Raw genomic sequence first — 19452 nt, 5'->3', positions numbered from 1 at the left:
GGAGAATGGAAGCAGACCATGTGTGAGTGTAGAAGATAGAAAGAACAATGTTCAGGATTTTCGTAACACACACACGGACACACACACAAAGCGCCATGCCATTGTTTTTGACTTTAATGAAAAAGTTGGGTCATTTCTCTTTTTTTTTTTCTTGTCTTGTTCCATATTCACAGGCTCTAGGCCTTTCTCCCCCGTGGTGTAAACGGGCACAGAGGTAAAGCCAGAGGTGATATATGTTCATTTCCCCGTGTCCCCGACGAACCCAGGTGTGCCGGGTTGCCTCCTTGATACGATTCAGACAGAAGCCATTTGTCCCGGATGCAACTTTTCTTGTTCTTCTCAGAGCCAACGAGCCAGACCTGCAACGAAAAAACGGGGAAGTGTGTAGTTTTGGTCGACCTGATTTATATTCCACTGGCTGATCGATTAACCCATTATCCCCCGCTTTTCAACCTCCGCACCGCCAAAGTTCGTCAAACAGAAGAAATTTACTCCTGGGCCTCAGCGACGAGAGCGTTCTGCTTGGCCTCCTTGCGCTCCAAGCGGCGCTCACGGAGAGCCTTGTTCTTGGCACGCTTGGCGTCCATCTCCTCCTTGAGGACACGCTCACGGTGTCTCTCAGCCTTGGCCTTCTGGATCTGTAGTGGGTGAAAGAGACCGGGTTAGTTTCCAGTCTCCATTGAAGGTCTGCCGAACCGCCAGAGGATTGGGTGTAGTTCAAAGACAGGTGGCTGGTTCGTGAAAAAGGCGGTTCGTGCAGCCAAAGCAGACAAAGGAGTCAACTTACGTGCTCGATGAGGGCACGCTTGTGCTTGAAGGTGTTACCCTTGCTCAGGTGGTAGAGCTCGTGGTACAGGTGCTTGTCGATCTTGCCGGAGGCACGGTAACGGACGAGCAGGCGACGGAGAACACGCATGCGGCGCATCCAGAGGATCTGGCTGTAATGAGGGAAAAAGACCGCATGTCAGCTCCTTCTGTCTCCAACCCATATTTCCAGCATCGCGATCCAGTCATATCCAACAGCCTGAGATCGATCCTTCCGCTGCACGGACGAGAGAGAGAGTCGAGGGTGCATACCTGGGCATACGAGCCTCCTTGGTACCCTTGCGCTTACCCAGACCACGGTGTCTGCCGATTCTGCGGGCGGCGGCGAGCTCACGGGCACGGGCGCGGGAGTGCATGGTGACGGGCTTGCGGATGATGAGGCCATCGCTGACGAGCTTGCGGATGGTCTGACGGGAGTTGGCGTTGGAGATCTCATTCATCTCATTGGGGTCGAGCCAAATCTTGCGCTTGCCGCAGCCGACCACGGAGGCCGCGAGGCGCTTCTGGGTGCGAAGGTTGACCCTGTTGTGTGGGAAGAAAACCAGACGGTCAGCATGAAGTCCATCGCGATCCGAGAAATGCTTTGGCTTCGTCGACGAGTAGAGGAGTGATAAGGGCCCTTCGATGGGCATATGCGGAGGTGGTGGTGCATGGTTGGGCAAACAGGCCAAAAAAGTAATCCATCGAAGGGCCGTAATTCTCCTCTCAAACGACACGAGCACAAATCGATGATAGGACTCACATCTTGATGTCGGCGTATCGACGGTCGTTGGCGGATGATGTTCGTTGCACTCGACGACGGGTAGAATTCCCAGCTGAGGAGTTTGAGATACGCCCACTGATTAGCTAAGCCACTGTGCTTCTAAGCGAGAAAATCCACCCTAGGGCTTGTGCCCCAGCCGCTTGTCCCGATCTGGGGTTCCGCCGCCAGAGCCTCACCTCCAAGTACGAGTATCTACAAACAAGTCAGGTTTCGGTATGCAACGCGGTTCGTTTGAGATGGACCAGTCAGTTGCATAGGAAGGCTCTCTGTCTTCATTTTTCTTATGGTGGTCCACCATGTGTTTCTTTTTAATCAATCCTGCTCTCGATGGTTCTCTGGTGTTGTTCTCAGCCGACACCGCGCAACACGTGACTGATAAGCTCCTGATGTTTCTTATCTATCCGTATAGATAGGGCTAGTCCCAATCTAGACAGCCAAGTACGAACGGAGTAGACACTAAGTAAGACGGGAGAACTACGTACAGTACCTAGTAGTAGGTCTAGGCATAGTACTTACTTATGACATGGAACCTCTAACATTCACCATACCTATAAACATAACATTCCTAGAACCTTTTTACTTCTTTCCTCCGTTGCGTTCCCATCAGAATTAACCTCACCCCCGAGACAAGGGTATAAATCTAATTCATGCCACGGCTAGATCAAGTCTACTTCTCAACATCCTACCATCAATCATCTCCAAACGTCCCCTCGCCAAGGTCGACCTTGCCAATGCTCCACAGTTCCTTCTCATCATCAAACTCATCATTGGACAGGCCTAGGCCACCCTGTCCACCCTCCGCCTCCTTTCGCTCCCGGGCCTGGCTGGCAAGACGCAAGGCAACACGCTTGAAGTAGTCAGACATGCTCCGCTTGGGGCCCGGCGGAAGCTCAGCCCCAGGTCCAGCCATGTACTTGTCGAAGACGGCACTTTCAGACTCGACCACAGAGAAGATTGCGAGGAAGGCAGCCTCCGCCGCCAATTTCACAGGGATGACCATGTCGCGCACACTGCCGAAGATCGGGGGCGCAAGGAGAGCCAGGTGCGGCCGAGTCAACTCCGGATGAAGTCGGCTCACGGTCCGCATGACCACCAAAGCCAATCTCCGGGTATCGGAGGGCGCACCGGGCTGAATGCAAGGCGCCAACGCTTCGAAAATGGCTTTGTTGTCTTCGAAGTTGCGATGCTCGTCCTCGATCAGCAGATATTTACCTGCAGCCAGAACGCTGTTGTCGGAAATAAAGGGCTATCGGGAATTAGCGCGGTCCGTGGGCCTACATGCTGGATAAACTTACATCCTTGTTGGTGACACCTTGGCAGATGACTGCCTGTGTCTCAGTAACGAAATGCTCAGTCAACGCGGAAGGCGCCTCGACAAGCAGAGCATTGAGACCCAAAATCGAAGAATGAGAGATATTGGCTGTCAGGACTCTGTTCTTGATGAGTGGGCCTGCCGTGGCGGGTGGAAGCACCTTGACCAAAGCACCGAGAAGCTTGGCATTGGTGATAGCCACAGCGTCAGTCTGATCGCTGGCTTCGTCATCAATCAGGGCAAGAATAGCATTCTTCGAAGCCTCACTCATGTTGGCGCCGGCCTTGCCGACAACCTCTTGAAGTGCCTTCATCATTGCATTTCTCACTCCAACGTCAGGGGTCTTGGTTCCAGTAACAAGTTCCGCAATCAGAGGGTCGACCCTGGGGGTCAAAGTGATCAAGATTCCGAGACCCTTGGCGGCCCTGTTGCGCAAAGTCTCGCTAGTAGAGTCCGCCAGACCACGGGCGAACGTCCGTTGAAGTTGGGGCAAGAATGGCTTGACAGCCAAGGGGATCTTCTCCAAGAGTTTGTTAAGCGTGAAGAAGATGGCACCTGCAGTTCATCGTAAGGTAAGGACCGAAAACAACAGTATCGTAAGAGTGAAGAGAAGGACTTACATTTGATATCCACCGACCGCTCAGACACGACACGGATAAGAGGACCCGTGATTTGCGTGACGAACATCTTCAGAGAATCCGCACCAGTGCGATCAATGATATCGCTGATGGCAAGAGCGGCTTGAGTACGCTGCTCGACGCTTCCGTTCAAGAGACCTTGCAAGAAGATCGGCAGAACGGCAGTAATACCCTTGGGGAGGCTGAAGCCTGGAAGGTTGGCGCCAGGAACGCCCACAGAACGCAACGCCTGTCGCGTGGGGATCGTAAGAACCTCCATCTCTTCCTTGCGCAAATGAGATGTAAGCTCGCTCTGTGCTGCCCATGCGGCCTTCACAACATCCTTGTCGCCGTCATCGAAAGAAATGAGCAAGACCCGGATCAAGTCTTGATGGTATCTAGAATAGTCGATTTCGGCATTCGCGAAGAAGTTCTTGAGATGAACCGCAGCAGTAGCGCGACGGACGTGGTCATCGTGCTTCAGAAGAGTCATCATGGCATTCACCATCACATTGAGACCGTCATTCTCGTCAACAGAAACCAAGATGGTATCGAAAGCACTGCTGAGCTCTTGCCGGAGCTCCTCGTCAGTCGTTGACACGATATTATCCATCAAGGAGTTGAGAATGGTAGGCAGTCTACGTGTCATAGCGCTGCTTGCCACTTCGGCGAGGGAGGCGAGAGCCCGGGCATTGAATGCTGAGATCGGAGAGGTGAGAAGAGTAGGGATGAGGTTCGGCAGGATAATGTTGGCCCGCGTCTGCTCAGTGAGTAGTGTCAGGAGGGCTGACAGTGCCTGCTCTGCCTCGTCGCTGTTCCTCAAGAGAAGCAAGAGATGAGGAAGGACCTGATCGACGGCCCTCTTGCCAAGGATCTGTTGCAAAGCGTCGAATGCTTCGGCGGCAGCCTCACGCACGTCCTCATCACTATCAACCAAGGCCACCCGAACAGTCGAGATGAGAATCTTCTCGTAATCCTCGAGAGCTTCAGGGGAAGCAGAGGTGATAAGCTCTCTCAAAGCAATGCAGATACCCTGTCTGACATCCACATCGGGAGATGACTGAAGACCGTCCTCGAGGGTAGGAAGCAAAGTCGCGAGAACAGACTCTCCTGCTTTCTTGATAAGGTCTCCCAGAGCGTTGCTAGCGATGACTTTGTGCTCCATGTTAGAAGAGCCAAGGCGGCGGATGATGAGCTGAGATAGAGTGGGCACCATGTCCTTGAGGGTCTTGGGCGAAGCGACAAGTGACTTCCAGACACCCATAGCGGCGCTCTTGACAAGACCGGAAGTATCGCAGCGGCAGATGAAGAGCGCAGACAAGACTTTGTTCCTTCTCTCCTCTCCAAGAACTTCGAGAAGCGACTGTCCAGCTTGAGCGGCCTCTTCCTCTTCCTCTTCTGCATCGGCCCTGGCCGTGATACCAGTGATACTGAACAGAAGGTCACCAACCAGCTCAACGGAGCTCAATCTGATACGGTAGCTATCATCCGCAAGACCGCGTTCAAGCTCCGGAAGAAGCAGGTCAATGGCCTTGGAGGAGAAGTTCTTGACCAACAAGCGACCAGCCTTGAGCGACACCTCACGAATAGATTCAACGTCGTCAGCCAATCCAGAAAGAATTGGGGGGATGATCTTGCTAAGATAGGAAGCGAAGCTGTTTCCAAAGCAAGCGGGAAGGAAGATGAAGAGGGTCATAAAGCCTTCGCGAACAGATGGCTTCGAGCTGCTGACATTCTGCAAAATGGTAGGCAGCGTCTCCTCCAGTCTGGTAGTACCCAAGCCTGCGAGCACCTCCGAAAGAGCTTGAGCGGATCCCAGCCTATCACCAGCGCCGGTATCCGATTTGAGCGTAGCCATGAGATTGGGAATGAGATCGGGAAGAGCATCTTCTCCAAGCTTTTCAATGAGCGATCCAAGGGCTTTGGAAGCAGTAGCACGGGTAGTGGGTACAGGATCAACGATAGCCAGCTGCAGACCGGAAACGATGATTGGTAGGTGAGAGATGAGGTCTTTGCGCTCCGTAAGATGAGCCAAACTGCCAATAATCTGCGCCGATTTGCGTTTCGTGTTCGACCTGTCGCCGAGACCGCGCTCAAGGATACGAACGACGAGAGCCAAGGAAGGAGCATCCAGATAGTGAACAAAAGACACTTTGATGAGCGAGTCGAGAGCTTCGTCAGTGTATTTAGTGGGGTCACTCAGCGCCTTGAGTAGTACGTTGACTAGGCTCTTGACTTCGGGGTTGCTGATAACTTCACCGAAGCGCTGCAAGCTGCGGTTGGCTGCATTACGCACCTCCTTATGCGTGTCATTCAAGACAACTGTTAGCGGAGGGATAATGTCAGGCAGACTGGCTGCCAGCTGCTGGGGATCCAAATAAGCCATAGCACCTAGAAGATCACAAGCTCCCTTCTGACTGCGCCACTGCGTGTCATCGAGACCATCAAGAAGAGTCGGGAGAATTTGCTTGACACCGTACGAGCTGAGGTTCGAGAAGCAGGCCTTGGCCGCATCGAGGCAGGCATCACGGACGTCTGCGTTTACATCTCCGAAGCTAGCGAGAAGTTGCGGGACAATTCGAATAACATATGGCTCGAACGTTCGACCAAGAATAGTCGCAAACAATTCATATGCCAGTAGAGCACCTTGTCTCTGATGCGGCTCCTTTCTGTTCTCCGAAGCATCCTGAAGATGAGCCATGACCTGGAATTCGCGCAGCGTGGAGATACCCCGGCCACTGACAATACCAGCGAGGCCATAGGCCGCACCACGTTGAGTAGCATACTTCTTTGACTGTAAAAGCTGATCCAGCATATCCTTGACATACTGTCCGCTCTGCTGAGGGCCGCAAAGTCGGATGAGGGGTGGCAAGCAACCAGAAACTGCAGACTGCACGCTCTCCGAAGGCGTCGGCAGAGTGCCCAGAAGTTTCTTGAGGACAGTCTGTAGACGAGGGTCGTCTGCTTTAAGATGTTGGGCCAAGGATCCGTACAGAACAACCACAGCCTCATTGAGCAGGTCGGAAGTCTCGCTCCCCTTGTCGGAAGTTTCCAGAGTAGTTTCCAGAAGTTTCATCAACTCCTCCACAACCTGCTGGCCACGTGCGGCGATGACGGATCGACCACTCTCCGCCATCTGGGATCTCACCACGGAGCTCTTGTCAATCAGTGGGCCCCTCTCAATCAGGAAGCGCAGGAACCCAACAATCTGCTCGCCCTCAAACAGATTTGTCATAGCACCGAACGCGAGGGCTATACCACTGCGGAACTCCCAATGGTCGGTCATGTCCATCTTCTTGGGCATTCCGTAACTGTCCTTCTCAGGAGCCTTGGGCTGGATCTCGATTGAATACTTCGACTGCAGCTCCGAAACGATCTCATCGAAGACAATTGGGTTTAACTCAATAGCATGGGCCAAGGCGCGAGCAGCAGCACCGCGGAGATGCGAATCCTTGGAGGCGAGGTAGGGCATGATCTTTCCATACGAGGAGTCATCAACCTCCAGCGCGTTTTCTTCCCAGATATTCTCGGCGATTTCTGCATTTTCTTCTACATGATCATGGCATTCTAGCCAGATGTGCTCCGAGAAATCGAGATCGGTCAAATCGATCTCAGCTTCAATGACCTGTAGGACAGAAGTACGAACAGACACCTCAGAAAGAATTGTGCCCTTCAACAGAACATCCAGCTCGTCTTGGGAGATATTGGATGAGATGTACCGGCAGAAGTCGAAAAGGGTGTCCTTGATGAGCTTATAGTGTTGAGTGTACCTCTGCATTGCTGATAACAAGTGGTTCAGGGCCTCAACCCGAGGGAGGCGTTCGTCGGTAACTGTACATATAAAATCAGTTCCACGAAATCAGGATTCAAGTCGGATCATGGACCTACAGGAGCTTGAATGGAAGGACAAAACTTCGATGGCAAGGAGAACTTGCTCGCCCTCTTCTTCCCCTTTCTGTTCCTCAATGCCATTCCTATCGAGGATCAAAAAGAGCAAGGGAAGTACGTATGCCAGTGAGGAGATATCAAGAGGACGTTGTTCAGAGGCAAACCGCAATCGGTACAGAATCCTGGTTACGAGTTCTACAGACGGGTTAGTTAGGCCGTGTTAGAGTTCGCGCCCACAAGGGTGACTTACGTCCAAGGGACTCAGCTTCCATATCAGGAGGCAGATGTGTCTGGCCGATTGCGCGAAGAGTTGCGACACCCACGAAAGGCCGCAGCGGACCAAGCCGTGAAGAAAGCTTCTCTGCGCACTTGATATAGGCCTTGGAAACCACATCACCAGCGAACAAACCTGCACCAGCCTCTGCCAGTGCGAGCAACGCGCTCACAGCAGGGTTGATCCAGCCATCCGCGTCAATCGCCGGGCCACTAGCAAGGCCTTGAATAATTCCAGTTCCCCTTTCGATTTTCTTGATCTCCTCAAGGACCTCCTCACGAATCTTGGACTCCTTGGCAAGCTGTGCTTTGACCTTTGCCTGCTCATCAGCGGTAAGCTTTTTTGGCTTCTGGCCTTTCTTCTCCGCCAGTTGCACCCGTAGTTCTTCTTCCCACTTGAGAATATTATAGTCCTTGTTGTTCTTGTCGAACGCTGGCTTAGATTTGGTGCTAAGAACATCAACGAACATAGTCCCTTCAGGTGTGCGTGCAATGGCAACATCAGTTGGAGTGAACTTCGAAACACGAGACACATCCAAGTCCTCGCGGATTTGAGCGACGAGTCGAGGTACCATAGCATCGGGGGCTACAAAAGCCAATTCGCCGGCCGCGCTCCAGATAGCGGCATTCAGTCGAGGGATTTTGGATTGAACGGGGTCCTACCAGCCATTAGTAACTAATCATAAAAGAATCAGGGTCACGCTTACCATCTGCACGCGGGTCAATTGCTTCAAACAGTCGTCTGCAAACTCGCGCACCAGATCACCCGGATCAGTACCTGTTCTGAGACACAGGGAGATCCAAGACGCATTCGGGATCAATTCAGGTCGAGAGAGGAGAAGTAAATCAACAAGCTGGCTCTTCAGATCGGCTGCGATGTGTTCCACCGCTTGCAAGGTAGACGAGAGCGGGCAGATGGCCTTTAGAACGAGATGAAGGTGCCTTTCGCTTTCGGGACCCGCAGAAACGGGCGCGGATTCCTTTTCGCCTGTTCTGAAAGCAAGAATCCAGGCCCATAAGCCATTAACGATGATCCGGCTGGTGCAAGCCACATTCTTCAAGTATACCTCAGTCAGTGCACGAGCGGATTCGTCACGGAAGCTAGTGTGAAGTGCAGGGGCAGCGATGTTGTAAATGAACGCCTGGGCCCATGCAGTCTTTGCTGCATCTTCGGCACCATCGAACTTGGAGCTAGTGGTGACTGCAGCAAGTGCTCTCACAGCCCACTGAATCTCAGCTTGAGAAGCCAGCTTGGAATATGCCTTGGGGTTGAGCAAGAATGACGGCTTGGGGTTGAGTACCATCGCCTGTGAGATAGTCTCGTCCCAAGCTGCCTTATCGAAGCTTGCGAGGGCAGAAGAGCGCTCTAACAGGGCAAGGTAAATATGAGCTGTAGACAATGATCCACCCTGAGCAGAAGGCAACGGGTTGGAGAAGACCTCGTTGTATAGTTCTTTCATCTTGCCCAGATACTTGTTGACGAGCGGTTCAACCTCAGCGCTTGCCAAGGTCGACGCCTCTACATGCCAGAATACTTCACTGACATTGAGCTGCCAAAGCTTCTTGAACGGCACACGCTTGTCGGAAGACCCCTTCACAATTGCGCCAATGACATCGTCGTTGACCTTGACCTTGGAGTGTACGAGGAATGTCAGATGCTTGCAGAACGATTTGATCTCTTGTTCCAAGGCAGCTTCATTGGATTCACGCGAGAATACAGGGACAAGACCTTGAACCACTTCTTTTGAGATGTCGACGGAAGGTAGAATAGCAGCAATGGCTTGAGCATACACGGCACGTTGTTCCGGGTTGGTGATTTTCTGAGTCTTGAGAGGACCAACAACTTCGCTGGTGACCTTGAGCAAAAGGGTGTCACTCTTTGACTTCGAAAGCAGTGCCTCGAAGGAACGGACGGCGCCTTGTCTGATTGCGGGGTTGGCTGACTTCATACTCGACAGCAAATGCTTCAAGAGTCGAGTATGTAGAAGCTCCGCAAGATCAAAATCATCTGGCAGGGAGGAGCAGAGCGATGGAAGCAAGCCGGTGAAAACCACCTCGGGGGACCGCAGCATGGCCTTCTCGAAGGGCGGCGTCAACTCAGACGCAACATCTTCGTAGGTAACAAATGCAAAGAAGAAGTCACCCAATGCATCGGCAATATGCGGAGGCGGAGCGGACTTGGAACCGACTAGTTCTTTGGTGTAAAAGGCGATGATGGCTTTCTTTTGCTCTTCCAGGATTGGCTTCCTGGTCGGGAGACGAGCGCAGACCCCGGAGATGACGCCAAGGAAAGGCGCATTCTTTTGACCCGCGGTAGCGTCGCTGGTCAATCGCTGAACAGACTGACGAATTGCATCCTCACCCCAGGTAGCGGAGCCAAAGACAGCACGTAGCGCACGTCTAGTGACTCGGAGGGCGGAGATTTTCACAGCTTGCTTGGAACCAGCAGCTGCCAGACAAGTATCTAGAGCTCTAGCGTCCACCGCAATTGTGTCCAGAGCGGCAGAAAGCGGCGCCTCGGGATCTTCAGCCAGAATTTGTAGCACAATTGAGCACCATTCGACTAGAACCAGAGCTGGACCGGGAGCCAGTGGTTTAGCAGCCTCAGTCTGCAATTTCTGGGTAAAGTATTTCAGGTCTTCGGTCGGGACCGGAGCCTTGAGCAGCTCGCGGAGGCATTGCTGAACGGCCTGACGAGAGGGACGGTCGACATAGCGAGGGTAAGTCGTGAAAAGAAGGCCAATGACAGGCTGACGGATTTGGGAAGGTAATGTAGAAGCTGATGAAGCGAAAGCGCACAGTTAGCATCTCAACAGAGCAATCGTGGTGAAGAAATGGGCAGGCAGAGCTGGACTGGAGATTGGGCTGGGCTTTGCCGAACGGACGAGAGGACTGGCAACACTGACCAATTCTATCGCGGAGCTCCTGGAGAGCACGGATTCTGCGAGCAGTCGAACTCGAGAAGAGAACGACCTGCAGACTCTCCAGGTTGCCGGAATCTACCTGTTCCCATGGGAAGTCGTCCATGTTATGTGGTGGACTGGAGCATGCCGGCGTGACAAGGCAATGGGCAGACACACGCACAAACGAATGGGAATGGGGACCGATGATGTTGTCATAAAAGTTTTGCGGCGGTTGTGGGGAGGGGGAGAGGAGGGGAGGGAAGCCAGCCCTCCGAGTCCCGTACAGTAAGTACTGTACTGTATGTACGGAGCACTCTGTACTAACTAGTTAACTTACTACTAAGTTAGTTATCTCCGGCCCGCCTTGCCTTTTCCTACTCTCTCCATCTCTTGTGTGCGCGCATCCCTCCCGACCGGACAAGGCTATGACGATATCTCTCTTTTCAATTTTTCTGTCTCGACTCACAATTCAAAATATGTGCTTGGACTAATCTTAGACCCTAGACCAATTTCTTAAACTCCAGCCGAACAACTGAACCAAAATCGCCATTCCATTGACCGACCTCCCTCTCTCTCTCGCTTTCTCTCGCTCGCCCGCTTCCCCTCCGTTTCCCCTCACCCACCCACCATCATGCCGCCAAATAATAGGAAAAAAAAGAAAGCTGTTTCTAATCCGGCTCGAGGTTTCGCAACGGTCTCAGTACCCTCCAAACCTAAATCTACAGAACCTTCACTACCGCCCTCCACTGTGGAATCCAAGTCCGTATCGGAAAGTGACCGTGCTACTCCCGCCGAAGATCAGCAAGCGACCACAAACATCGACAAGGACAGCAAGGCGCCTTCGCTCCAGAACTATACCCCCGAAGAACTTGAGAAGCACTTGGAGGAAGCTGAGCTGCAGCTTCTCGTGGAAAAATACGCATCGAAATGCAGGAATGACGCAGCCCGACAGGTTACTAAGCTGGACACCGAGCGGAGAGTACTTCGGCAACAAGCCGCCTCGATCAATCTCTTGGAATGGCTGCCCTCGGACGTTTTGAATACCATACTGAGTCTGGTCGAGACCGAGGAGCGCGAGCTCAATCCCATTCCAAGCCGGGATTCCAGCTCGAAGAAGCCCATCCCGGAAGAAGAGTTGTATATGAGACTGTGGACACTCAAGGAGACCCTGGTTAAACTCGGCTTTTCAGAAGAGAAAGTTGATGAGGCCTTAAAGCATCTACTGCTGTATTTCCCCGGTAATTTCGCGTCCACAAACAAAGAGGTGGTCTGCAACCTGGACGAGGCTCTAGATTGGCTGGCCTTGCACTGCGACCCCAAAGAACTACCTTCTTACACCCAGACTAATACCCAACAACGAAACGAGCTCGATAAGAAAATTTCTTGGATCACTGGTAACCTTAGATGCTTGGTATCGCGTAAGGATTGGATGGCTAACTGGCACCAGATCGTGAGCCATCGCAAGCTTCTACCCCACCACAGACTCCAAATGATAGCAGAGCGCAAAAGCCCAAGAGCGTTGTAAAGGGATCAAGTCCCCCGCAGTCGTATGCCTATGATTCGGACAGCTCCCTCGATCCTGATACTTTGACCCCCAAGTACCTGGAGCTGCAAACCCGGCTTTACGAGCTGCGGCCAGAACTTTTTGACCAGCCCAAAAAAGGCAAAAAGGGAAGCCGTAAACATACTGGAACTGATAGCCAGGACCCGCAGATAGCGAAAGTGCAACGCAAAATTGCCAGTATCGAAAATGATGTACTCTTTGACCGGCATGAGGCCGAGTACAAGTGGAGGGAAAAGCTTGACGACTTGAGAAAGGAAGCAGCTTTTGCTCGCCGAACCGAGCCCGAAGAGAAGCCTCCGGTCGAAGAGGTCGCCGAAAAAGAGCAATCAGAGGAAAAGAAGACAGAGCTAGATGGTGACGCAGCACCGCTGGACAGTATCGGAGAAGACGCAGATTTACTAGGCGACATGTTTGGATCCGAAGAACCCACTCTGGAATTAGGTGTAATTACGGAGGAGCTGAGCAAGGCTGCAATCAAAACTCGTGACTTTGGAAAATGGGCTGGACTAAGCCCTCGACGAGTCCTGGAGGAGACCTGCAAGGCAAGGTAAGTTCATGCGCTCTTCTTCATGGACCTGTATGATGGGATAAGCCGGCTTACGAAATGCTTTCAGAGACACCGGATGCAAAGTAACGTACAAAGACTGCTCATCATCATCGCATATGAATCGACACGCGGTTGAAGTGAGGTGGTCTAAACCCCAAGAGATCCCCTTCCCATTCCAATGGGAAAGTACCACACACAACTCGAACTCATATGCCACGTTCGTCTCAATGGATAAAGTGGCAACCCCAACATCGCAGCAAGCCGAAGCATTTGTCTCAACCCTGGCTCTTTTCATTCTGTTCCCTCAGACCTCTAAAGAGGGCAAAGCCTATTTGCGTCTTCCTGCCGTATGGAGAGATCTTTATACAGAATTCGCCAACGTAAAGAAGTTGCAAGAAGATGAAGCCGATAAAAAAACGGTGAAGGATTTGAGAAAGCTACTTCAGGAAAATCATGGCACATTTGAAGATGACGTTGTTCTGTCAGACAATTTCCGGCGCAGGAACGGAACTTCCAGCAAGCCAGAGTCTCCCGTCCGTGGAGCCAGCGCCAGGGATGGCTCAGAGTCTGATGCGGAATTGATGAGGATCTGGGCCGAGAAGTCCTCTACGGCATCGTTCCAGTACATGGTTCAGGGCAGGATGAACTTGCCCATTTGGAACTTCCGGGACGAGATTTTGAGCACTCTAGATACACACCGCGCGCTTATCATCTGCAGTGAGACGGGAAGCGGTAAAAGTACCCAGATCCCGTCGTTCATATTAGAACATGAGATGCAGCAAGGCCGCCCTTGCAAGATTTACGTCACAGAACCGCGCAGAATTTCCGCTATATCATTGGCTCGACGAGTTAGTGAGGAGCTAGGGGAAAATAAGAACGATGTTGGGACAGCTCGCTCTCTTATTGGATTTGCTGTCAGGCTGGAAAGCAAAGTCAGCCAGGCCACGAGGCTTGTGTTTGCGTATGTTGCTGTTCCTGATAACTCACCGAGTGCTTCCGACTGACTTTTGGTAGGACTACGGGTGTCGTGGTGCGTATGCTGGAACGTCCGGACGATTTCCGAGACATCACACATGTCGTTCTTGACGAGGTTCATGAGCGTTCTATTGACAGTGACTTCCTTCTCATCGTTCTTCGCCGACTGATGCTGAGAAGACCCGACCTGAAGTTGATACTGATGTCGGCTACACTTGAAGCACAACGCTTCTCGACATACCTGGGCGGAGTCCCTGTGCTGAATATACCTGGACGGACTTTCCCTGTAGAGATGAAGTTCTTGGAAGACGCTGTCGAGATGACAAACTATCGACTGCTTGAGAATGAGTCGAATGGTGTCTTAGATGAAGACTCAGATGAGTTGACGGCTGAGATGGCTCAAAGTGAGGCAGCGGGTGGCGGTCTTTTGTCAACGCTTGATGGGTACTCGAAGCAGACGCGTGAAACCATCCTGAATTTAGACGAGTATCGCCTCGATTATCAACTCATTAAGCGCCTTGTCGCCAAAATTGCCACCTCGCCCGACATGACCCATTACAGCAAAGCTATTCTCATCTTCATGCCTGGTATGGCTGAAATCCGCCGCCTGAACGACGAGATTCTCTCCGATCCCACTTTCCAGCAAGGCTGGATTGTGCATGCCCTGCACTCTTCCATCGCCAGTGAAGACCAGGAGAAAGCTTTCGTCGTGCCTCCAGAGGGCATGAGAAAGATTGTGATTGCTACCAACATAGCTGAAACAGGTAAGAGTCATAGATTCTGACTCGTGATTGTATTAATCAGGGCCAGGTATCACGATTCCGGATATCACTGCTGTGATCGACGCAGGCAAGGAGAAGACCATGCGGTTAGTATCAAGTTTGCAACAAGCATATCGACTCCCTTCTAATGGATAATAGGTTTGACGAGCGGCGTCAACTTTCACGACTTGTTGAAGCATTTATCTCACGCGCTAATGCGAAACAACGTCGAGGACGAGCGGGACGAGTACAGAACGGAATCTGCTTCCATATGTTCACCAAATACAGGCATGACAATGTAGTATGTATTCCATGATAAATGACCAGATTAGCTTCTGCATGCTAATTGTCGGGTCCCAGCTTGCGGAACAACAAACGCCAGAGATGCTGCGGTTGTCTCTCCAAGACTTGGTACTGCGAGTCAAAATATGCAAGCTGGGCGAGGTGGAACCTACCCTACTCGAAGCGCTCGATCCACCATCATCCAAGAACATTCGCCGTGCGATCGACTCATTAAAGGAAGTCAAGGCTCTGACGAATGCAGAGAATTTGACTCCTCTTGGAGTGCAGCTGGCTAAATTACCATTGGACGTGTTCCTTGGAAAGTTGATTATTCACGGCGCCTTCTTCCGGTGCTTAGATGCTACCGTCAGCATTGCAGCCATTCTTTCGTCCAAGTCACCCTTCGTTAACACGATGGGATCGAATACACAGAAAGATATAGCTAGACTGTCATTCCGCAAAGGTAAGCTACTCACGACACCCTGAACACCTCGACAGCAGACTAAAGGAAGTCTTCTCCTGTACAGGTGACTCGGACCTCCTGACAGTATACAATGCATACTGCTCTTGGAAACGCACTAGGAACACACCTGGTGCAAACGAGTACGCGTTCTGCCGGAAGAACTTCCTCAGCTCACAAACATTGCTCAATATCGAAGACATCAAAATGCAACTGGTAGTGTCAATTGCTGACGCCGGTCTCTTGACCCTCGACCCGATGCAGAAGGCTGCTTTGAATAGGTAAGCTAGCTTTCGGCGAAAACTTTACCGTGGTTCAAACCTCACTGACTCGAAAAGATCACGCTACGGCGGCCGCAATCGACAATTCTTTGTCATTCCTGAAGAATACGACACCAACAGCATCAACGACACGGTCGTCAACTCGGTCATATCTTGGAGTTTCTATCCAAAGCTGCTCACCCGTGAAGGCAAAGGCTGGCGCAATGTCGCCAACAATCAATCCGTTACCCTTCATCCTACTTCTGTCAACCGCAACCCTGACCCATCTTCCCCCCCTCTCAAATGGCTTTCCTATTACAACATCATGCAGGGTCGTAACCGGAACTACAATGCTTTTGAAACAAGCGTTGTCGATGACTTTGCCATTGCCATACTCTGCGGAGAACCTGAATTCAAGGTGCGTTTCTCACTCCCCTCTGTAATCCTTTCCACTACCTAGCATAAGCCATACGCCATTGCCAATTACCCCCTCACCTTGAGTATCCACATTGAGCGAGCGAGGATTAACACCATTTCTAGATGTACTCCGGCGTCATCTCCATCGACGCCAACCGCATCCGCTTCTCCATCCGCGACTGGAAAGCCATGCTGGCGCTGAAGCTCCTCAGCGCCCGTCTGCGCGAGATCCTGCAGGCGACCTTCCGCGAGCCCCAAAAGCTCACATATCCTTCCTACAAGCAGCAACAGTGGATTGCGATCTGGCAACGGATCTTCGAGCAGGCGCATGCTGCCAAACGAATTCCTTAAAGTCTATAACATCTTGCCTTCTAGAATCCCGTTTCTCGAGAGACTAACTACATCAAGATAAATAAAAGGAAGAGGAATAACGCTGGAGAATATTTTGAAGTTTTTCTTTTCTTTTTTTTCTTTTCATCTTTTTCCCCTTCCATTCTTCTTTTCTGTGCAAATATAGCTGGGGTGAACGGTGGTTTATGTGAGTTTGAACAAAAAAAAGGGCTCTCGTTTCCGTGGTGCTTTTCCAGGCTTTTTGGTACAGTCCAGTCCATACAGTACATACGCGCGAAGGGCTGGCGTCTGTTATACATCATAAGACTTTTTTGGCTCTCGCTTTTGCATGCTCGTTTCGGGTGGAATCATTTCCGTTCCAGATTTTTTTTTCTGCTTCTTCATCAAGGCAAAAGTTACTTAAAGTCTTGAAGATGGTTGGATGGCTCTATAGATGAGATACACGCCTTCTGTTTACATTTACAAACTGGGTTCACATTGCACTGTACATGGTCGGCCTGCAAAGAGAACATAATGAAGTGAGGTGCATGGACTGAATGAATTCTGGACAGGTATACTAACTACCCTTCATAACCGCAGATGGCCGGTCGGGCTAATTCGTCTAGCTTTACCTAGGCACTGTCGACTTCATCCGACCTACAATATACTGGTTTTTACACTAAATCGAAATGCTGTATCTGAATCATTACTCATTAGAACATATCTGTAGAACCCACAACTGAAAGCTGAACCCCGGCTAGAATCTAGAGCACGAGATTCAACTACCTAGCCCCATACATCTTCTTGCCACTTCCCCTTCCTCTTGAAGGCTTTACTCCAATCATTCCACTCCCCATCGTTCCATCCCTTCGTCTTCCGCATTGACTGGCCAACTGTCTTCTCCACCTCACGGGCCATCCCTGCCCGTCCGCAGATGTACACGTTCGCGCCCTCCTCGATCAGCCTGATCACGTCTTCGCCGTGCTCCCCCACCCGATCTTGAACGTATTGGCGGGGCATCTCCTCGTGCCGGGAGAAAGCCGTCACGATACGGAGACGGTCACCCAGTGCGGTTTGGAGAGCTTCCAGCTCTTCGCGATAGATGAAGTCTTCATCGGGCCGCCGACAGCCGAAGAATAGGAGCATTTCCCCGACATCCCGACCAACCTGTTGCAGCTGGCGGCGCTCGGCGATAAAGGCCCGGAAAGGGGCCAGGCCCGTTCCAGCGGCGACCAGGATGAGTGGACAGCTGACTAGGCGAGGTAGCTTGAACTTGCTCTTGCGGAGGTGAGCGAGGACTTGGCCGCCCTCGAGCGCGTCGCTGGGGCCCGGGAGGTAGTAGGTGAGGCCGTGAGGGTGAGCACCGGTTGCAGCGTCGCGGTGGTGCTCGGACAAGGCGAGAAGGTAGTTGGAGGTGACGCCATGAATGAGTTCTGTGGGGGTTTCGGGGACGGGGTTTGAGGCGACGAGGACGGTGATGGAGGGTTTGCGGGGAGAAAGAACACTGCTTGATGAGATTGAGTAGTAGCGGGGCTGGATCGGGGATATAGTTTCAACAAGATAGGACAGCGGCAGTTGCGTCCAGATCTGATAGGGAGCGGCCAGCTGAAGAAGACGGCCTAGATTGACATGAGTGCGACGAAGGAAGTCAGCGTAGACGGCCTTGTCTTGGCCAAGGCGAAGCAGAAACGCCTTGGCTTCTGGCGTGGGAGCAAACGGGGCCAGCCCCAGAACTTGGTCTCGGTTGACCGGCGCTCCGATCTCGAGGTAATAGCGGAAGAGCGCAGCGGGGGTCGTAGGCGTGGGGATCTTGACTTTCGTGGCTGCGTCCACGGATCGGATCACAATGGGCACATTGCGGCGGTCCGTGCGGCCCAGCACTTGCAGTAGACGCTCGACCTCGGCGTCGGAGTTGCCAGGCCATATGGCTAGATGATCACCCGTTTTGTAGGTAAACTCTGGCTGAAGAGTTAGGTCTAGGTCCAGATGCAGGCAATGGCGGTCCGCCGTTTTGAGAAGATGCCGCGCGCTGGATACAGGGAGGGCGCGTATGGCTGAGCACTGAGCAGACACTTTGCCTGAAGGGTCGCGAGCATCTGGTACACCATGATGGAGGTCGATTGGTTCGAGTGATTCATCTTCGTCCACCGTCAATGTGGGTAGGTACTGAGCTTCGCCTTCCTCGAAACCCAGCTGGGTGCGGCAGGCAGCGAAGACGTCGTCCTTCCAGCTGATGAAATCCTCTTGCGTGGTCCCTTCAGCATCATTGGCTCTGCCAACAGACAGCAAAGAGCGAGCACCGCGCTGATCCAAAGCCTGGACAATTACGTCAACGACTCGGTTGTAGAACTTGTAGTTGCTATTGCCCAGCCCGAAGGCGCAGTAGCGGAGATTGAATAGTGATCCATCGGGAGCCTTCTGGATCCAATCCCAAAACTCCGCTGTGTTGTCGCTAGGATCACCCTCTCCATATGTAGAAAGAAGGAAGATGGCTAATTTGGAGTTTGGAATTTCGCGGATTGAATCTGGGTCATAATCCGACAGATCTGCTGTCATGGTGGGTTGCTGGAAGCGCAGGGCGATCTCGCGTGCTAGGCGATGAGCAAAATCCTCTGCAGTCCCCGACTGGGAGCCCCAGAAGACGACGATGTTTTTTTCTGCCTCAGCGAGCTTCTGGGCGATATTGCGTGTTCCTTGATGTGCGTTGATGCCGGATGCACCGCCCATCTTCAATTGAGGACGCTCATAGAGCAAATGGCGGTAGGGGTCAGGCTGATCCCAGAGCACACCACGAGACAGATAGGTAGCAGCGGCCATCGACAGAACTGTCAAGGCAGCATAGTCGGCGGTTCCAGTAGGGGTCAAGCACCTGGCCAGCTGTTGCAAGGCTTCAGGTGAAAAATGCCAAGGGGTACTCATGCTTGGGCGAGTGGACGGTGATGGATGATGGTGTCTGATCCAGAAGGTTCACGAGGTGGAAAGCAATGCTTTTTTATAAGCCTCACCGCAGCGAGATTCCACTCAAGCCATCCTACTGGGTTTGATTGGTGCTGTAGGTCTATGAGTTGGAGTCGACAGTTGTAGGCCGGGTCGGCCTTTGACGGTCTTCTCCATCTGTGGACGGGGCGGAGCAGAGAGGTGTGGGAGGGGGGGAAAGGGCAAAAGGCGGGGGAGGAGAGTTGGGGGAGGCGAGAGATATCTAAATTGGAAAAGAAGGGGGTTTGAAGAGCATGTGTTGTCCCTGCTGGTGGGTGCATAGTGTGTAGTGCGCGTGT

The 19452-nt window shown here is 52.2% G+C and overlaps 4 protein-coding genes across 4 annotated transcripts; 1 reads left to right on the top strand and 3 right to left on the bottom strand.

Annotated features, from left to right (window-relative positions):
• Positions 1-455: 455 nt before the first annotated feature.
• BO86DRAFT_151289 (60S ribosomal protein eL19) lies at positions 456-1636 on the bottom strand. The gene is made up of 4 exons (XM_025666311.1): positions 1568-1636; positions 1078-1347; positions 788-938; positions 456-638 (listed from the first exon to the last, which is right to left on the bottom strand). Coding segments are annotated over exons 1-4 (573 nt in total). The 5' UTR covers positions 1570-1636; the 3' UTR covers positions 456-488.
• Positions 1637-2129: 493 nt separating this feature from the next.
• On the bottom strand, positions 2130-10793 carry BO86DRAFT_343252 (putative translational activator). Its single transcript, XM_025669141.1, has 7 exons — positions 10585-10793; positions 8386-10457; positions 7656-8337; positions 7406-7600; positions 3521-7348; positions 2884-3455; positions 2130-2834 (listed from the first exon to the last, which is right to left on the bottom strand). Exons 1-7 carry the CDS (start codon positions 10703-10705, stop codon positions 2277-2279), a joined length of 8028 nt encoding a protein of 2675 aa, XP_025525329.1. The 5' UTR covers positions 10706-10793; the 3' UTR covers positions 2130-2276.
• Positions 10794-11212: 419 nt separating this feature from the next.
• BO86DRAFT_318425 (putative ATP dependent RNA helicase) lies at positions 11213-16198 on the top strand (the record flags this gene model as incomplete). Its single annotated transcript, XM_025668210.1, has 11 exons — positions 11213-11975; positions 12029-12692; positions 12760-13653; positions 13707-14254; positions 14357-14431; positions 14478-14535; positions 14588-14729; positions 14789-15173; positions 15238-15451; positions 15509-15848; positions 15971-16198. 11 exons carry the CDS (start codon positions 11213-11215, stop codon positions 16196-16198), a joined length of 4311 nt encoding a protein of 1436 aa, XP_025525328.1.
• A 713-nt stretch (positions 16199-16911) lies between these two features.
• On the bottom strand, positions 16912-19365 carry BO86DRAFT_390990 (NADPH cytochrome P450 oxidoreductase family protein). The gene has a single exon (XM_025672506.1). The coding sequence runs from the start codon at positions 19094-19096 to the stop codon at positions 16964-16966; it is 2133 nt and encodes a 710-aa protein (XP_025525327.1). The 5' UTR covers positions 19097-19365; the 3' UTR covers positions 16912-16963.
• Between the last annotated feature and the right edge of the window lie 87 nt (positions 19366-19452).

Source organism: Aspergillus japonicus (assembly GCF_003184785.1).
Source record: "Aspergillus japonicus CBS 114.51 unplaced genomic scaffold BO86scaffold_45, whole genome shotgun sequence".
Lineage (NCBI taxonomy): Eukaryota > Fungi > Ascomycota > Eurotiomycetes > Eurotiales > Aspergillaceae > Aspergillus > Aspergillus japonicus.
The sequence above is the reverse complement of the archived record's forward strand: the minus strand, read 5'-3'. Positions and strand labels throughout refer to the sequence as shown.